This window comes from Ictidomys tridecemlineatus, chromosome 4, assembly GCF_052094955.1.
Source record: "Ictidomys tridecemlineatus isolate mIctTri1 chromosome 4, mIctTri1.hap1, whole genome shotgun sequence".
NCBI classification, from domain to species: Eukaryota; Metazoa; Chordata; class Mammalia; order Rodentia; family Sciuridae; genus Ictidomys; species Ictidomys tridecemlineatus.
Window position 1 is genome coordinate 172,004,303 of NC_135480.1, and position 19,303 is coordinate 172,023,605.

Here is a 19,303-nt window from a genome sequence, read left to right on the forward strand (position 1 = left end):
ATGCTCTTTCCCAGTTCTGTCTTCCTTTGTTTACTCATAAAGGATGGGATTTCTCAGGATTCTGTCCCAGGTTCTTTTCACTCATTATCCAAAAGGCAATTTCACCTACTCTTCACTGTTTCAGTAAAATCTCTATACAAATGACTCCCCAAGCCTAGATTTTTTTTTTCCTGAACTGCAGACCTATGCTGTTCACCATCTGATGAATCTCTTTTCTTGGATGAACCAGAGCACACAACTTCAGCATGTCCAACTCTGAACCCTTCATCTTCTACTGCAAACCTGTCCCTCCTCCAAAATTACCTATCTCATACACCACCATTCATTCACTCAGAGGTTTAAGCTAGAGACCCGAAGCTGACCTCCAGCCTGCTGTAGCCCTGACCTATTCACCACAAGAGTACTATTGATTATCCTTTCCAAGTGTCTCTTCAATCTATCCACTTCTCACATTCTTTCAGATTTCTGTTCTCTCATCTGGCCTGTCTGCCTCCAGTTTGCCACTCCCTTGTCTTGGATCTCTGCATCTGCTCTTGGCTCTCCTCCTACTTCTCCAATCCATTCCTCAAACTACAGCCAGTTATCTTTCTACACCGTAAATTCAATTAAGACTGTTGGCATTCCCCACTTCAGCCTGCCTCTCAAGCCTCAATTCTCTCAACCCCTACCTCCCTTCTCCACAACCTAAATCACGGGAATATTTTCTGGATTCCTAGCACACACTGGTTTATCTTTCACCTTGGACCTTTGCACATAATGAGCTCTACCTGCAATTGCTAGTCTCCTGACTCCAATTTAGACCTCGGTTCAAATGGCACATACCTGGAAAGTTTTGCCTGTCTTCTCCAGACAAGGTATACATCTTGGCTATGTGCTGCCACAGCACCCTATGGTTTTCCATCAAAGAACTTACTGTGCTTTATTTTAATATTTAGTTAGTTATCTGCCTTCACATATACATTCTAATTTGTTAAGGCAGGGACCATTTCTACTATGCTCACCATTGATTGCTCAATATGATGCTTCCTATTAATTAATGTGTTTAGTAAATTACTTCCAACCCTAACGTAACACCTGACATAATTCACTTATTCAGCATTCACTGAGTCAATACATGAGCACACAAAAGAATAGGATTCACATCACTTTGTTAGTGTTCCATCCAAGCATTCCTAAAAGAGTTGTATTCCTTGTACTTATATTTTTCAGAGGCCCAAGCTACTCTGGTCACTGGAATACCATTTTATTATTTCTCTTTAGGCACAACCAGTAAGTGAAGGTCCACTTTTGTTGGGTAGTATTCCTTCAATTCTTTCTCTATAACTGAGGTTTGGTTTTGTAGAGCAATTAAGGGCTGGAATAACCTGCCTTATTCTAATGCAATTTCAAAAACTCCCTCACATTGAGTTGCTTGGAGACCGAAAAGAAACTGCCAGATCTCCTCTCCTCTGGACTCCTTCCAATCACCACCTCCCTTTCTCCTCTTGGGGGAAGCCTGAGCTCATTCATCTCCAATGGAAAGCCATTCACTACAACTCAGAAAGTGGCTACCTTCCATGATCAGGTGTCTCACAATCTAGATAGAAGCGCCTGTACTTTAGCCTCAAGTATTCAGTCTTGGTAAAGTCCTGCTCCTCTCAAGCTTCCTATCATTTGGAAGAATTAAGACTTGGCAGAGTTATCAACTTCCTTTGAACCTGGACAGCATTTTGTACCCTGCTGTTTTAATCATTTGGGTATATCTGTCCTTCCTGCCACCCTTATCTCAAAATCCCAGGTTATAAAATATACTAAAGAGGAGCCTGGATCTTATTTCTCAGTCTCTGATGCTAGTACAACATTGGGCACATAGTGGTCTAAATTATTAGCGGAAATAAATGAGACCGACCATTTCTTTCCCCAGCTTTGAACCTAAATAGATTTGCACACACACCCCACAACAAGTTATTCCACCTTGCAGCAACTCAAAGTCCCCCCAACCCCCCGGCCCCGCCCGGCCCCCCCTCTAGGCTTCCCACGGCTTTTCAGACTCTGAGGTCCAGTATAAAACGCTGTGGGGACTGGCCACTAACCCACTGTTCCTGGAAAGTTGTAAGGCGCTCGGCTGCCATATGCAAAGTTAGAAAGAAAGAAAGTTAGCCTATGGACTTCAGGTAAAAGGCAAGGGGGGTTCGTTGGAGACCACTCACCCTCCCTAAACCAGGGGGCCATGTAGCAGAGAATGTGAGTAGGATCCAGAATCTTCCTGACATAGTCTTGGAAGGTGAGCAGATTCCGGCGCTGCTCGCTCGTCATCCCGGCTCGGCTCCCGCGCAGCGTCTGCCAGGCTGGGCGCCGGCTCCCTTTTAAAGCTGTAGGGGAGGAGGCCGCCGCCAGGAGGGTAGGGATTTTCCCAGAAATGGATCCTAGCTGAGAGGCGGAGCGGCGGGGGAACTTAATTACATTTGAGAAAACGGAAACCGAAACTAGCGCCAGCCGCCGCCGGGGCTGCGGAGGCCCGGGACCTTCCCAGCTGCGCGCGGCTCAGTTTTGTTTTCCTGCGGACCCGGGGGAACCGGCGGACCCAGAGGCCCCCAAGAGCAGCCCTGGGGATTGCTTTTATGTTTATGTATCTTATTTTTTGGTTTCGCTTTTATGATGATAACAGTTTTAGTTTCAGTAAAACGTGCACAACTTAAGTGTGCAATAGGATGAGTTTTGGAAGACACGTACCGGTTTCACCTCTTCTCCCAGCGGGATCCCGTGGTAAACAGCATTGTTTTAACCTAGGAAACGGCCACCTGTTTACCAAAGTGACCATATCGGGTTGCATTCCCACTCGCACAAGAGAGCTGCAGTAGACACAAGTCCAGGACACCCATTGGTTTCTTAACTTCCTCACTGGTCCATGTGAAATCATTTATTATTGTGGTTATTAATGTAGTTGTGATTTTCCTTATAAGGATGCTGAACACATTTGCTTGTGCTTATTGGTCTTTCATGTAATTTCCTTTGTAAATCATCTGTCCCTATCTTTTGCTTTGTTTTGGAGAGTGTTGTTGTTGTTGTTGTTGTTGTGTTTCAATAGACTGACAGGAGTTACTTATTCTGGGTACAAAGTTGTCAAATAAAATGTATTCGAAATATCTTCTCCCAGTCTGTGGCTTGCCATTTCATTTTCTTAAAGCTGTCTTTTGAAGAGCAAAAGTTTACATTGACAAAATCTAATTTATCAGCATTTTCTTCTGTCTGCTGCTTTTTGTGAGCTTTAATTGCTCCTTAATAAATCTTTGCAAAAATAAATAAATAATTAATCTTTGCCTGGAGGTCATTAAGATATTTTGTTTTTTTCTTTTAGACTCTTTATATTTTTATCTTTTACTTTTAGGTCTATGATTATCTTGAATTAATTTAGTTGCAGTGTGACATAGAGATCCAAGTTCACTCTTTCCATGCTTCTGATATACATACCAGCACCATTTGTTGACAACTTTTCTTTGTTCTGTTGAACACTTAATTGACTGCATGTGTGTAGATCTAGTTCTGACTCTTTTATTTCCTATTCTAGTTTCCATTTCGGTTTTCTGACTTTTATTTCCTATTCTCTTAGGGAAAGCCTGAGAGCTCATTCATCTCCAATGGAAAGCAATACCTACAACTTACAAAATGGCTATATTCCATGATTAGGTGTCTCAAAATCTAGATGGAAGTGCCTGTACTTTAGCCTAAAGTATTCAGTCTTAGTAAAGTCCCCGCTCCTCTCAAACTTCCTATCATTTGGAAAAATTAAGACTTGGCCGAGTTAACAACTTCCTTTGAATTTGAACAGCATTTTGTACCCTGCTGTTATAATCATTTGGGTACATCTTTCCAATTTTTTAAAAAAGATGTGTATACATACACATGCACACATGTATAATACGATGTTGCCCAGAAACTAATAAACATTCTTATGAATTTTTCATTACTTACAACTTGCACGAATTGAGTCTATTCTGGTCAGATCTGTGAATAAAACAAAGCTGACAATATATTATATATATATATACACATTTTTCTGTCCTAAGAGAAATCATTAAATATGAGTATATTTAGTATACAATGAACAACAAATTCTGATTCCCTATACCTTGGAGGTAATGCAGAAGGCTGAGACATTCCAAAATTATGTATGACCAAATCTACCCTGCCTCTTTGGCTCACCACAACATACCAAAATTAGAGCAATGATTAATATCCAAGTGTATTTTTTTCACTAAAATTAATCTTCAAGCCAATACCTGAAGAACTTTTCTAATACTTTCAATTAAATATTATTTAATGACTTTTCCATCAAGTGCAATATACACAACAATTATTTCAAGTCAGAAAAAAAGAGGGTGATTTCCCCCTGTCCTTTAAAAAAAAAAAGTTTTATACCATTTTTAAAAATCCCTTCAAGTAATTCCTACACAATTTTCCTTATAAAGAGACTCTAGAAAGGTAAAAATCAATATATTTAAAGGGTTGTCATAAAAATAACCAAATGGACTTGAAATTTACTTTTGTACAATTTAAAATTCTGTACTACCTAGGTTCCAGGCCAAAAAGTACTTATAGATGGAGGAAAGACAATTCTGATAGCCTAGGTTCATATATTTCTATGTATATAACAGCTTCAGTTCTCCAAAATACTAGGTTGGGGTTTTTTGTTTGTTTGTTTTCTGGTTCTATTTCTAAAATATTTTTAAACTCAAAGGTAATTTAAAATTAGGGGATAATTACATTTTTTAAATTTTCGTGGATGAAGATCATTAAACCATTGCAGCTCGCAATTCTGCATAAGTGAGAATAAACATCAGAAAGTCCAAAGGGAAGAGCTAATACATGAAGATGCACCATCTGGAACCCTATGACAGTCGGAACGCACTGGGATTCAATTACTTCAATTAACCGCTTCATGGCAGAAGGCAGGTGTTTTATGATGGTTGCAGATTATACCCACGCGAATGAGATATATGCACACCATTATTGCTGCAGTCACACTCTGTGGTAATTCAGAAATCCAAATTTAACCCCAGAATATCTAAATCTGGAGTATGAATTTGAAGGTAGTTCAAACAACAGTTGATTGAAACCAACAATCTTTTTTTTTTTTCCCTTTAAGGCTATAGAAAATCTAAACATAAATAAGGCAATTAATTCTCAGGATAAAAATGCACCCTAATAGTCAAGGTGTCCAGTCAGATTCCACAGTGAGTATATGCTGTATCACCTTCTATTCCACAGGTGTACTTTCTTATTAATGTCTGTAGGATTAAGATCGATTCTTTATTAGCTGCTCACACAGACTCCTTTATTAGTAAATATTGTGATATTTCATTAAATTCCCTGAACAGGGAAAGTAGGTCATGCATTAAGTAACCAATTTTGCTCTCATGATCTTATAACATGTAAGTCTCTTCTACCTCATAGTAAAGCCAAGTGTCATTTATTCTGATAAACACCCCATCGAGTCTCAAGAAAAACCACAACAGCAGAAAAAAAGCTAGAAAGCATTACTCTAATTTTTACAGACCTGAAACACCAAATAGGAGAACTTCTTCAAAGAATTGTCTGTTCTCTGGCTTTCAATTTCTCTGTATCTGTATGATCTGTTGCAAGTATCTTTCTATTAAGAGATTCTCTAAGTAACATTCCTTTATAACCTTTATAATCTGTTGCATTTAAGTAGGACAGACCAGGCAGGACACCGAGGAATAACAGGAAGCAGGTTTAAAGGCTGCAGCCAGGTTCAAAAAGGGGGGGCTCTTTGCCTCCATTAATTCACCCCTCTGAACCCTGAGTTCAGAAAGTTTTAGGACTCTCGGCTGGGGATGTGGCTCAAGTGGTAGCGTGCTTGCCTGGCATGCCTGCGGCCCAGGTTCAATCCTCAGCACCACAGACAAAGATGTTGTGTCCGCCGAAAACTAAAAGATAAATATTAAAATTCTCTCTTTAAAAAAAAGTTTTAGAACTCTATACCTAGTGTGTAAGGGAAAGGGCTCAGAAGCTCACAATCTGTAGAAGTTCACATAAAAGCAGCTTTTTCACTCTTCTGGGCACCAATTCAGGCCAAGGACACTCTGAAAGTCAGTGTCTGGGAAAGGGAAAGTGACCCTCTCCTTTCTTCCCACAGTCCTTTGAGATGCAAATGCCTCTATCAAGGTTCCAGACCCAGGCTGGAGGCTGGAGCCCTCACTAGGTCTCTGCAAACACAGTCTCTACCTGAAAACTGTTGTAGAAATTCTTGCTGATAGTCTAAGACAATTATCTAAACAGAACTTTTGAGGGTCTCTGGAGAAGCTTAGTTATGGCAGGGTTCTTCTGGGTGGGGGGTCTCTGGCCTGCTTCAGTATAGGTCCAATCATATGGTTTAGTAACTTCTTTGGAGTGTTCACCCTCACTTCTGCTTTCCCACTACTTTTCTGCACAGGCTACTTCAAGCATTCCTTGGTAGTTGTTTATACATCTGAATGCATCCTTAGCATTGAACTCAATCCCAAAGCCAGAGCCATGCTGGATTTTCTCTCTCTCTCCTTCCCGCTCCCTCCCTCGAAGGGGTCTCCCTAAGTTGCTTATGGCCTTGCTAAATTGCTGAAGCTGGCTTTGTACTTGTGGTCCTCCTGCCTCAGCCTCCTGAGCCGCTGTGATTACAGGCCTGCACCACTGCACCTGGCTCATGTTGGATTCTTAAAACCTTGTCTCCTAACATCATTTTAAATCTCTGCCAACTTCATGAGGTGGGTCTTGGTGGCCCTCAGTTTCCAGAGTCAGAAAGAGAAGTCCTGGTGGCTACTCTGCAAGCCATGGACCATTCTGGCAAGGTGAGCCCCTGGGGCTTGGAACACACAGGAGTGTGGCAGAAATCACTATCTCTGATGCCTGCGGCCCCTCCAGTTGTAATAGTTTCTAATATCCCTGTGATTTCTTCTTTCACCTATGGCTTTCATAGAAGAGTATTGTTTGTTTTTCAAATACTGGGAATTTTCTAAATGGTTTAGTGCTACTGACTTCTGATTTTAATCTGTTGTGGCCAGAGGGCTGATGCTGTAAGATTTCAGTCTTGAAATTTTCTGATATGAACTACCTTTGATATACATCAGGCACACGTAAGAAGAATGGTGCTCTGCAGTTCATGAGTATAGTGTTCTATAATGTCGGTTATGTCAGATTGATTTATAAAGTGATCCAAGTCTCTTAAATCTGTACTAATTTTCTTTCTGCTTGTTCTATCAAATGCTGAGCAGGGTGTTAAAATCTCCAGCTACGATTATAGATATATCTGAAAGGGTAAAGTTTCTAAGCTGGAAGGCTTGAATTAAAATGTAAAAGATTAGGTATTATTGAGTTCCTCTGTTACACCCAGATTCCTGAGATAGTTAAGACAACACCCTACTAGCCATTTAGCCTAGGGCCCTGTGCAGTTTGTCACAGGGCCCGAACCAATCAGTTTGAATGTGTACCCCGCTTAGGAATGACCAATCACCCCTGCCCCAGCTGTTCCCGCCAATGAATTTGCCAATCACATCTCAGAGTTGTTGTTCAATTTCCCCGTGCCTCATGATGATTTGTTCTGATGTATGCAAAGCCCACCACCCTCTCCAAAAAGTGTACTTAAGCTCTGCTTGACCTTTGCTCTGGGCTCTGGGCTGCTCTCCCTTCTTGAGTGGGCACAGAGTCCCAGCGCGCTGGAATGGATCCCCAATAAATCCCCTTTTGCCAATTGCATGGAGTAAGTCTCTTGTGTGGTCTCTCCCTCCGACGTTCCGCCGGACCCCCCTTACATATCCATTTGTCCCTTTTGTTCTATACTTTTTTGCTTCATTAATCTTGTAGCTGTTTTTTGAAGCATTCACATTTAGGATGGTTAGGTCTTTCTGATAAATTTTGGTTTTCTTTGTCATTATGAAAAGTTTCTTTTGGTTTCTGGGAATACTTCTTATATCAGTCTACTTCATGTGATACTCTTATAGCTGCATCACCTTTCTTATACCTACTGTTTGCATGGTATATCCTTTCCCAACCTGTTGCATTCATCTTGTCTGTTCATATTTAATAAGCATCTCTAGAATACAGTATACAGTTGGATCTTGATTTTTTTAGCCAGTCTAGTAATCACTGCTATTTAATCAGAGGACTAAATCCATTTACATTTAATTATCAATGTGGTTTAGGCTGGGCACCGTGGCATGCACATATAATCCTAGTTGTTCAAGAGGCTGAGGCAGGAGGATCATGAGTTTAAAGCCAGCCTCAGCAACAGTGAGGTGCTAAGCAACTCAGTGAGATTCCCTGTCTCTAATAAAATACAAAATAGGGCTGGGGATATGACTCAGTGGTCAAGTAACCCTGAGTTCAATCCCCAGTACCCCCAAAATGTGTATGTGTGTGTGTGTGTGTGTGTGTGTGTGTGTGTATGTGTGTATAATATATATGGTTCAGATATAATATATATGGTTCAGAACTTCAGTTTTGAATCTGGTTTTGTTTTTTGCTCCTCCGTTCTTTTGATTTGGGTTAGTCAATCATAACTTTGTTATCTTTTAGCCATAACTCTTGGTATTCTTTTAGCCATGTCTCGTGTGTGTGTGTGTGTGTGTGTGTGTGTGTGTGTAGTTTAGTGGTTGTTCTATGGATTACAACATAAATCCTTCATTTACCTCAGTCTAGAATTAATATCACACAGGTTAAATATAAGTTCCTTATAACCACATAATTCCATCTGTCCTACCAGATCTTGTGTACTATTGTCAGAAATTTTATTTTTGTATGTTGTAAAACACATACAATGTTGCTGTAAATACAGCTTTGTTGTAAATAGTCTGTGTCTTTTAAATAAGAAAAAAATTAGTCTTCTCTATTTTGCAGAGCTATTTGCCACTCTGGTACTATCTATTCCCTCTTGAAGATATGGATTTACATCTGATGACATTTCCCTTCTGGCTTCTCTATTGTTAAGGATTCCAGTGAATATTTCATTTCAAATACTGATTTTTACAGTTAGGATTTCCACTGGTTCTTTTATTGCCACCCCCACTACCTGTGTCTCAGCTCAGAACCTCCACCTATTCATTTAACCATCTTTTCTCTAAGTTATTGTACATATTTTTAAGTGTCTTTAAAGTCCTTGTTTGCTAATTCCATTCTTCTGGGTTATTTTAAAAAATTTTGTTACTCCTTTTTTTCCTTAAATCTGAGTTTCTTCACATGTCTAGTAATTTTTGCACTGAATATTATGGATATGTTATAGAATCCCGAGATTCTATTATTTTATTCTCAAGTGTGTTGCTTTTTGTTCTAGTATGACACTAAATTACTAGCTGGTCACTTTGAATTAAAAGAAGCTTCACTTACTTGTTGTGGGAGGTCTGCTTTAGCTTCACTCCTCTCCCCTATTTTGGGTTTGCTGGGAGTCAAACCCAGAGCTATGCATGTGCCAGACAAGTGCTCTACCACTGAGTCCCCAAATCCTCGGTTTTGGCCTTAATCCAAATTAAATCTTAGTCCTGGGTCCTGGTCTTCCCTACAAAGGTGTGGCCCTGCAGGGGTTTCAATGAAAAGCCTCAGCCTCCCTAGGGGCTCACCCTCCAAAATCTGTCTTCTATATGATGGCAGCTGAGATTTCTGTTGAGCTTTTCCCTGTCCAACTATTTCTTATGTAGATTCCTGGAAATTTTCCCTGCACATAGACATTCTAAGGTCAGATAGAGATTTGAGTGAATCTAATATAAATTTTAGGAATCTCCCTTTGCCTTTCTGATATTTCTCCCTCAAAATCCAGTCACTCCAGCTGTTCCAGGGTTCATCTTCTAAGACATGACTGCAGTTCTCTGCTTGCATTCTAGCCTCCATCTAGATGGGGCGGGGTGGGGGGGGCTTAGATGAAAAACCAAATAAATTATCCTCATATAATGCAATTCCTATATTTCAAGAGCCTAATTCCCTCCAACTTCTGCTTTTTTACTTTTCTTCAGTATCTTAAAGTGGTTGTTGTTTATATTTGTCCACATTTATAACTGTTACCCATACAAGCTATATCTGGGTTTGGATTTTTAACTGGGAAAAAGAAATCAGACCCCAAATTTCTTTTTTAAAAAGACATGTCTCCTTCTATGTTTCCAGTGTGAAATAACATACACTTGAATGACAATGAATTTATTAAACATCACTTATAATATATATCTGAAAGAACTCAAGTCCCCAAAATGGAATCATTAGGCTGATTCATAGGTAAAATTTGACAAAGGCCAGGAAAGAAGGGGGGTGTCACAGAATGGTAAGACTTAGACCCTCTCTTAACATGGGCATTAATTTATTCAATACATTTACAGAAATATCTGACTATGTGTCAGATAACTGTGAAAAGCATGTAACATACAGAGATAAATGGAAAGAGTCTCTTATGAGATTCTAGTCTGATTAAGGGATGAAGACAATAAAGATATTAAAACACATTTACTTAGGTAACTGCCAAATGTGAAGTGATTTGGAGAAAACTATTTTGTATAGTGGTAAAGGAGGGACACATTTTAACTCAGCCCTTAAGAATGAGATGGAAGCCAGGAGTGGTGGCGCAAGTCTGTAATCCCATAGGCTCAGGAGGCTGAGGTAGGAGGATCACAAATTCAAAGCCAGCCTCAGCAAAAGCAAAGCACTAAGCAACTCAGTGAGACCCTGTCTCTAAATACAAAATAGGGCTGGGGATGTGGCTCAGTGGTTGAGCGCCCCAGAGTTCAATCCTGGGTACCAACTATCCCTGCCCCTCCAAAAAAGAATGAGATGGAACAGGCTATTCAAAAAAACAAAACAGGGCAAGGAGGGTGCCAGGCAGAGAGACAGCGTGCCCAAATGGGTTTTTAAAAAAACGAAGAGACATCTGTATCCGGAACTTTGAGAACATGGGGTAAATGGTACACAGAGGAAATGAAAAGGTAAGCCAGGCCTTTAAGGGAAAGAATGAAGTCCAATGGGAACACATTGCAGGGTTAAGCAAGACAGAAATCAGACTACATGTTTCAAAAGACTTCTCTGGCTCCTATCCGGAAGGAGTAGATCAGTTGGAAGATGACTCAAAAGTAAAATACATAGATAAGGACAGTGGCCGCGGGGACTATAAACAGTAAATTGTTTGCGATATAGTTTAGTGATTGGATAGAAAGTAAAAGGAAAAAATACAGGATACACTCATTCTGGTTTGAGAATGGTACCACCATGACTAACATGGAAATGGGTATAGAGCTTACTGTGTTCTAGTGTGGGACACAGACAGGTAGGTGTTAGATAGTAATAAGTTCAGTGAGCAGAAATAAAACAGGATAATGGAATTAGTAGTAATGGAGGCTACTTAGATAAGTTGATCAGAGAAGACACAATGAAGAGGGGAAGCAAGTCTTTTGGGTAAAGAGCATTCTGCTCACAAGGAACAGAAAAGAACAAAGGCCCAAAGGCAGGAGGAAACTGGGCCTGTTAAAAAAAACAAAAAAAAAAAAAAAAAAAGGAGGTATGTAGGGTTGCTAGAGTGGAATGAATTAGGAGAGAGAGAAATGGCTAAGGCTGGTTACAGAGGCCTTACAGACTGTGATGAGGACTTTGGTTTTAATCCTAAATATAATGGGAAATCACTGCAGAATTTTGAGAGGAAGAACAACATGATTCGACTCATATTTTTAAAGGATCACTATGGTGATTGGAGGAAAACAAACTCGGGTGGACAAGGGTGTAAGAAGACTGGGTAAGCAGCACTTGCACCAAATGAGAGATGGTGGCATTTTGGACAAGGACTGTAGGTAGTAATGGTTATGGTGAATTTGCAAAATATGTAATCCTAAAACCCCATACAATTTATTGATCAGTTAGACAGATGTAGGATAAGAGAGAAGAGTCACAACTCCAGTTTGTTTAGCCTAAGCAGTTGTATGAGTGGTGTGATATCATTAGCATGGGAAGAGTGGAGAGGCAGCATTGGAGGAAGAAATTGAAAATATGCACACTAGCTTGCTGATAAGAATGGTCTATAGGCAGTGCTTCTCAAGCATTAATGTGCACCATCACCTACACATCTGTTAAAGTGCAGGTGCAGATCCAGTAAGGTCTGAGACTCTATATTTCTAAGCTCCTAGTGATACTGATGCTGCCAGTCAACAGACCTCACTCTGGGAAGAAAGTCATTGAAAAATAAGGTAAAGGTGCAAAAAGAATAACTTTAAAATTGAAATGCTTACTAAATTGAGGGTAAGTGAAATTCAAATATGAAAGGATTCATTTAGAAGGCTTCTCCAGCTATAGCCTATAAGCCATCAGCATCAGAACCCTGGAAACATGTTGGAAAAGTAAATTCTTGGCATCTAATATCTTCTGAACCAAAAACTCCAGGAGTGGAGACCAAAAAATATATTTCAATAAACCCATCAGTTGACTTTGAAGTAAGCTAATGTTTGAGAACAAGAGATAAAGAGAAAGAAAATTGAGTGGAGAGAAAAATGGATACTGTGGTCCATCATGAAAGTAATTCTTCAGTTTTCCAATATTTATACCTTTTTATGATGTAATGTTGTAGTTCCTCCTATATGCAATAGACTTCCCCCCACCTCTCCTTGAATGTATTCTCTTTTTTAATATTCATTTTAGTTGTAGTTGGACACTACCTTTATTTTACTTATGTTTATGTGGTGCTGAGGATCAAACTCAGGGTCTTGCACGTGCAAGGCGAGTGCTCTACCACTACGTCACAACCTCAGACCTTGAATCTATTCTCACCTCAAGACTTTACTATAGGCAATAGAAGGTAGAAGGGAAGGTGTTTATTCTGAACCTGCTCTCGAGCGAGTGGACTCCTGTGACCACCATGTAAAACAGTTCAGAATAATTTGCTCAAAGACAAGAAAACATGGAGACCAGTACCCCTAATTGAGGCCACCTTAGATCGGAAGACTCACACTTACCTAAAGACACTTGAGAATGTTAGTCAAGACCAACCAGACAGGGAGGTTTCTAACAAATGTGAAATATTGTTTTGTTCCACACCCCCACCCCACCCCCCCCACCCACCCCCCCCCCGTCCTTTCTTTTTGGTACCAGAGATTGAACCCAGGGGCACTTAACCATTAAGCCACATCCCTAGCCCATTTTAATATTTTATTTAGAGATGGGGCCTCACCAAATTGCTGAGACTGGCTTTGAATTTGATCCTGCTTCAGACTCCAGAGCTGCTGGGATTAAAGGCATGCCTGGAGAGGTATTGTTTTTGGCAAACAGGGTTTGTTTTAGCCTAGCACTGACCAGAAATGCCCAGCTAATTAGTGAAAGTAGGTGGTAGAAATGGGAAGTTTAATGAGGAAAAGGTGTGGAAGACCCAATATAACAAATGCAATGAGAAACACCACCAGAAAAAACTTGCCTACTTATGTATCATTCTGTAAGAGGACAAATAGATGAGGATGGTCGGAACCTGAAGTTAAGAGAATAATTCTATAAAATGAGCCCAATGTATTGAACCTCCACATGCTTTCTGTGCCAAAAAGCAATCTGCCTGCAGTCCTGCTGGGCCTGAAGGGACAAGAAATGTCACATTCTTCAACAAACTGAGGCAGGGGGCAAAGGTCTGGCAGTCAGTGTAGATAATGAATGATGGGGGTTAAGATGAGGGCCTGGTATCAAAGACAAGACAGTAGGGGTGGCTAACAGCTAACCTCAGGGATTGCACTTCCCACTACAAGGAGTTGCAGCTCCTTCCTGCCCTTAGGCAAGTACACAGAGAAGAAAGAGAAGGTAAAAGAGCAAGACACACTCCCATCAGCACCCAGCTCTGGGCCCCCTTGTTAAGGAGAAGTCTGCTACTTTGTCTCTCTCTTAAATAAAACTTGCTTCCTAAACTTGCCTCAGCATTTCTCAGGTGTTTAATTTTCAACACCACAGGAATGAGGACCTGACCCTTATCTCTAAGACCAATAGCAACAAAAAATTGAGACTGATGGCTGCTTTTATGGCAACACCAATCTACAGTTACTGATTTCCTTCAGGAACACATGGCAGGATGCACAGAGGCACAATGGGAGAGTTGGGCTCATCCAGAATAAGGCTTGCTACTTCAAGTAGCAAAAGGAAACTTCAGCTTGCATGCCAAATCTAGTAAGTGGCTTGTTTTTGTACAGACCACTTCTTTATTTTTATTTATTTATTGTAATAGGAATTTAACCAGAGGCACACTACCTCTAAGCTACATCTCCAACCATTATAATTTTATTTTTAAAAAATTGAAACAGGTCTTGCCCAGGCTGGCCTCAAACTTGGAATCCCCCTACTTCAGATTTCCAAGTTGCTGGGATTAGAGGTATATACCACCACACCTGGTCTTTTGTGGCTATTTAAATTCAAACTAAATAAAATATAAAGTTTAGTTTGTCCTTTTTACATGGTATATTTCAAGTGCTCGATAGTAGTTACTATATTGGACAACACAGCTTGAGGCACCCAAGTCTCAAACTGAATCCATTTCCCTTTCCAATCTATCCCTATTCTGTATTTCCTACCTTGGATATTGATGTCTTCATGCACCAAACGCTCACCATCATTTGGTCATCCTAGTAACTTTTCCTCACAGCTCATGTCCAACTAAATGTCACCCAAATCTTGTCTCATCTACCTCAGAAATCTCTTGAATCCATCTTTTTCTCTGGATCTCTATTAGTCACAGGCTCTTCTGACTTCTAGTTTTGAGCTACTTCAAAGAGGTTCTTTAGTGTCTTTTAGCAAGACTTTACTGGCTCCAAATTTTCTTCTTCATTAATGCTAGTTGTTTCTTAGGAACAAATCTAATTGTTTCACTCACACCTTTAAAATTCCTTTTGGTGGGCTGGGGCTGTAGCTCAGTGGTAGAGCACTGGCCTGGCATGTGCAAGGCCCTGGGTTTAATTTCTAGTAACATAAAATAAAATTTCCATAGGTTCCATCCGACTCACCCTTTATATCCCTAGGATTTATTATAGTCTTGGATTATAAGTACCCAATGTTTGATGAGCAAATACATTTTACAGGTAGAAAAGCAAAGACCTTCTTTCTAAGAGAGATATTTACCTATTTAAAATGAAGATGGTCATGCAGATAAGCAGCCTCCTCCAGGCAAATACTATAACATGTCTTGTTTTACTCCCTTGTGTGTATACAGAAATATATCACTCAGTGTTCTAGAGCAATCATAGATGCAGATTCTACAGGGAGGAATTTAGACAAATCTTAGTCTCACTTGAATTCCATTTACCTGTTTTATTAGTCAGATCCAATGGTATTTACCACCCCCCAATATCCTTGTAGGGAAAGCAGAAAAGAATTTACTAATTTTTGTTACATTATAATACCCAATCTTACCATACTTTTTTTTTTTTTTTTTTTTAAAAAAAAAGCAAGTCTTTTTTGGTTTGTTTTGTACCAGGGATTGAACCCAGAGGCACTTAACCACTAAGGCACATCCCCAGCCCTTTTTATTGTTTATTTTGAGACAAAGTCTTGCTAGGTTACATAAAGCCTTCCTAAATTGTGAGGATGGCTTTGAACTTGCAATCCTCCTGCCTCACCCCTCCCCTACACCGCACCTGACACTTACTGTACTTTTTAAGATAACCATATCCTGCTTGCTATTTTCCATACCTATGTGGCTCCGGTATTGACTAAAATACCCAGGATGATTAAGTAATCTTTTATTATTACTCAATTTTAATTACTTGTGTGCACATGCCAACTGCTGTAAAGAAACACATATAAAGAATAGAATTTAATCCATGTGACTCAACTAGGTTTTTTTCCCCCTCCTCTCTTGCCATCGCTGAGGGTTATTCATTTAGAGGACACTTAACGACCTTGCAGATCATTATCTTCAATTCCAATCACCTTTGCCTCCACCCATTTCATCTCAGCCACACTTCAAAGTTAAGCACACTAGAGTTAAGCACGCTGAAACATTTTTTGTCATCTTATTCCTGTCCCTATACCTACTTGAATCTCACTGGAAAACAAATCCCTGGATATTTCTCTGTTCTCCAAGAATACAGGTCACCTCTTATTTCACCTCCTGCCCTATGCAACCCAACACCAGGATGCATCAGTTCAGCTGCTCTCCACAGTATTTTCCACATCTCTTGCCCGTGTGTTTACTGCTCATATCCAGCTGAACTTTACAGATAAACCCATCTCTATATGAATATGGAATGTGGACTACATCTCAAACAATTCCTGCTTCTACTCCCAGCATTGAATATTACACCAAGCCAAGAAAAAAAATTACAAATCTGTTTCCCAGATTTAAATATCCCCACCAGAGAAGCCTCAACACTAATCAGCAAGGTTTTCTCCATGCTGCCCAATCCTACTCCCCACACATCATTCATTCTTGGATGGCATTCTTCCTAATACAGAGGCTTTATGGCATGTACTACCTACCTTAGTACATCTACCCACAAATATCTGTCCATTTTCACCTCCTTCTGCCATTTGAGAGTATGACTTGCCTCTGCTTCTATCCATTACTTCACTCACCCATGTTTTGGATGTTTTTCCATACAGAGCTTTGATTCATCCCTTTCTGCTCCTTTATTTTCAACATGTCTGGCTCCAGGGGTCTTTTTTTAAAAAAAAAAAAAGACCCATTTTAAATTTAAAACAACACAAATCTTCCTTTGAGCTTATACTCCTCTAGTTTCAACTCTATACTCTTCCTTTCTTAGCTAGGCCTCAAGTTTTTTCCTCAACACTCCACTTACTCAGTTTTGCATCCTTCTATAAAATAAACTCACTCTATTCTACTGAAATTGCTCTCATAACTGACTTCCTCAGGCCAGCTGGATGATATAATAATCTGATTTCTTCATACTTCTAACTTCAACTTCCTCATTAATATTTGTGAACATACAAAAGAACTTCATGATACTCCTTTGCCTCAAATTCTTCCCTCTTACAGAATCAAATGAAATCTTTGTAGGTGTTCAATACTTTGTTCAGACTACTACTAACTTTCGTATCACATCCTATTCACACTTCATTCCAGCAATTCTTATACTGTACTGTCCCAACTACATCACATGGTCACAAATCTGTGGTATTGCAGAACTATCCCCCAAGCTGGAATGTAAAATTCCTCCTCTGCCCATTGTAGGCCTTGCAATGTTCTTGAATTCCAAGATCCAATGCTATTTGCCAATTTAGACTTTGCTGCTGCCTCTGGGCAGACTTAGTTCACTATGTTGAGCTTTAATGCACTTTATAGATAAGGCCACTGATGCATCTAGCAATTCTCTGTACTTGAACTCACCAATGAGGCCAGAGTCCTATCTTACATCACTCCACAATGCCTAGCATCTATCGTGCAGTGTCTAGTATGTAGTTAAGGTTTTTATGAAGTGGTTTAATAATGTAAATATATGGTTATGAAAAAACAAATATTGCAGAGAAGTGTTAGTTGATTTTGGAAAAACTTAAGAAGACACAATTTAAGAAACTTTCTTTAAAAGTGCTGGATGGGGGCTGGGGATGTGGCTCAAGTGGTAGTGCGCTCGCCTGGCATGCGTGTGGCCCGGGTTTGATCCTCAGCACCACATACCAACAAAGATGTTGTGTCCGCCGAGAACTAAAAAAAATAAATAAATAAATATTAAAAAATTATCTCTCTCCTCTCTTAAAAATAAATAAATAAAATAAAGATGTATCCAGTTATAACTAAAAAATAAATATTAAAAAAATTGTAAAAATTAAATGAAGTTATATAATGGATGGAGAGATACTATTTAGAAGAAAAAAATAAAATAAAAGTGCTGGATGGCTAGGGAGACAGTAATTTTCGGGTAATTACAAAAGAATGAACAAGGTGTTCAGTGGTGGAACACAGTGTAATTTAGGGAAAATAGAGGTAAAAATTTAAAAAAAATGTTTTAAACAACCTTTAAAAGTCAAGCAGAGATTTGGACAGTTTTCTCTTCAAGCAAGAAGGTACACTTTAAGGATGGCAAGATTCTTGTTAATCTAAATTGATCACTGATAACAGTATGTAGGAATTATAGTAGAGCTTTTTGAATAAATTTGGGAAACAAGATTGTCCTCAGAGGTGAACTATAAAATCCACAAGTAATGGATAAAAGCAGAGTGCCCCTCAAGTTCCTTAAAGAAATGCTTGACTTCAGAGAAGGTAAACAATGAGACTGGAATATTCTTGTTACACCAGAAAACTGAATGCTTAAAAAATGATGGAATATATTCAAAGTACACAGAAGCCAGTTTGAAGATGTTCTCGCTGGCTAACTACAGGAAAATTTGAGCACTGACATAAGTAAGAACAAAATAATGAATGCAACCCATTGCATAAAATAAGGATCCATACGTCCACACTAGATAAACAAAGGGAAAACTACTTACAGAAAAATGCCACCTATAAAACAAAATGTGGAGTTAGAAAAAATTGATTCAGCCAAGAAGCATCGAGAATGGTAAAATTTAGACAAGGGTAAATTTACATAAGCAACAGCATGCTTACATGTTACATATGTTTCAAAGAATCTCCCTACAAATTAATTACAAAGGAAAAAAAATCTGACAGTGGAGATACTGTACAACATAACCATATGATCAAAATTAATATCACAAGAGACAAACAGGTGCCTCCAGATGATATTGATACAATACCATGTATGTAGTATTCTAGCCCTAAATACACAATCTGAATGTAATTGTAAATAAAATCAGAAACTGAGGGACATTCTATAAAATCTAGTGTCAAATGTTATATGAAAGACAAAGGCTAAAAAAGAACTAAATTTCAGATTAAGGAAAACAAAAAATAAAATCCCAGATTGGAGCCTTCCGGGGAAGGGGCACATAAATTTCAATCTCAATGACATCTACATTATTAGAGCAATTTGATCAGTTAACATTTCACCTTGATTTAGGTATAACAAACTTAGTTACAAACAGATCTTTCAATGCTCTGAATGATACCACAAAAGAATTCTACTTCCCACTCCTTACTTTGATGGTTAGAGATTGGGGATGGGGATAATCCAAACTAGATCAAACTTGGGTTCCAACAACCTAAGTGCCTTCTGAAAAACTTATAAAGTCCAGAGATGTGGTACTAAAGGTTTAGTGTTGTCAACGCCCAAAATGACAGAGGACTGAAATTACTCTTCATAAGGGAAGAATTTCCAACAAGTCCCTGCACCTTTGTACACACTACTCCTACTAGAGAATGGATGGGCTAATGAAGCCCTTGGACTGGCTAACCCAGAGAGCTGAGGAAGTAGAACTTAAAACTAGGTAGTAACAG

At 39.3% G+C, this 19,303-nt stretch overlaps 1 protein-coding gene across 4 annotated transcripts in view; it reads right to left on the reverse strand.

The window, feature by feature from the left end:
• The window catches only part of Rigi (RNA sensor RIG-I), an 81,894-nt gene that overhangs the window by 50,150 nt on the left and 12,441 nt on the right, over positions 1-19,303 (reverse strand). The window contains exon 1 of one of the 4 annotated variants that reach the window (XM_078047737.1): positions 2,713-3,111. The exons of 1 other annotated variant lie outside the window; for it this stretch is intronic. In XM_078047737.1, coding sequence (XP_077903863.1) covers positions 2,713-2,899 — 187 coding nt within the window. In that variant the 5' untranslated portion in view covers positions 2,900-3,111. Of the gene's footprint in view, positions 1-2,189; positions 2,618-2,712; positions 3,112-19,303 lie in introns of those variants that run through there. 2 more of the 4 variants (XM_005326172.4, XM_040285915.2) reach the window with 2 other exon arrangements.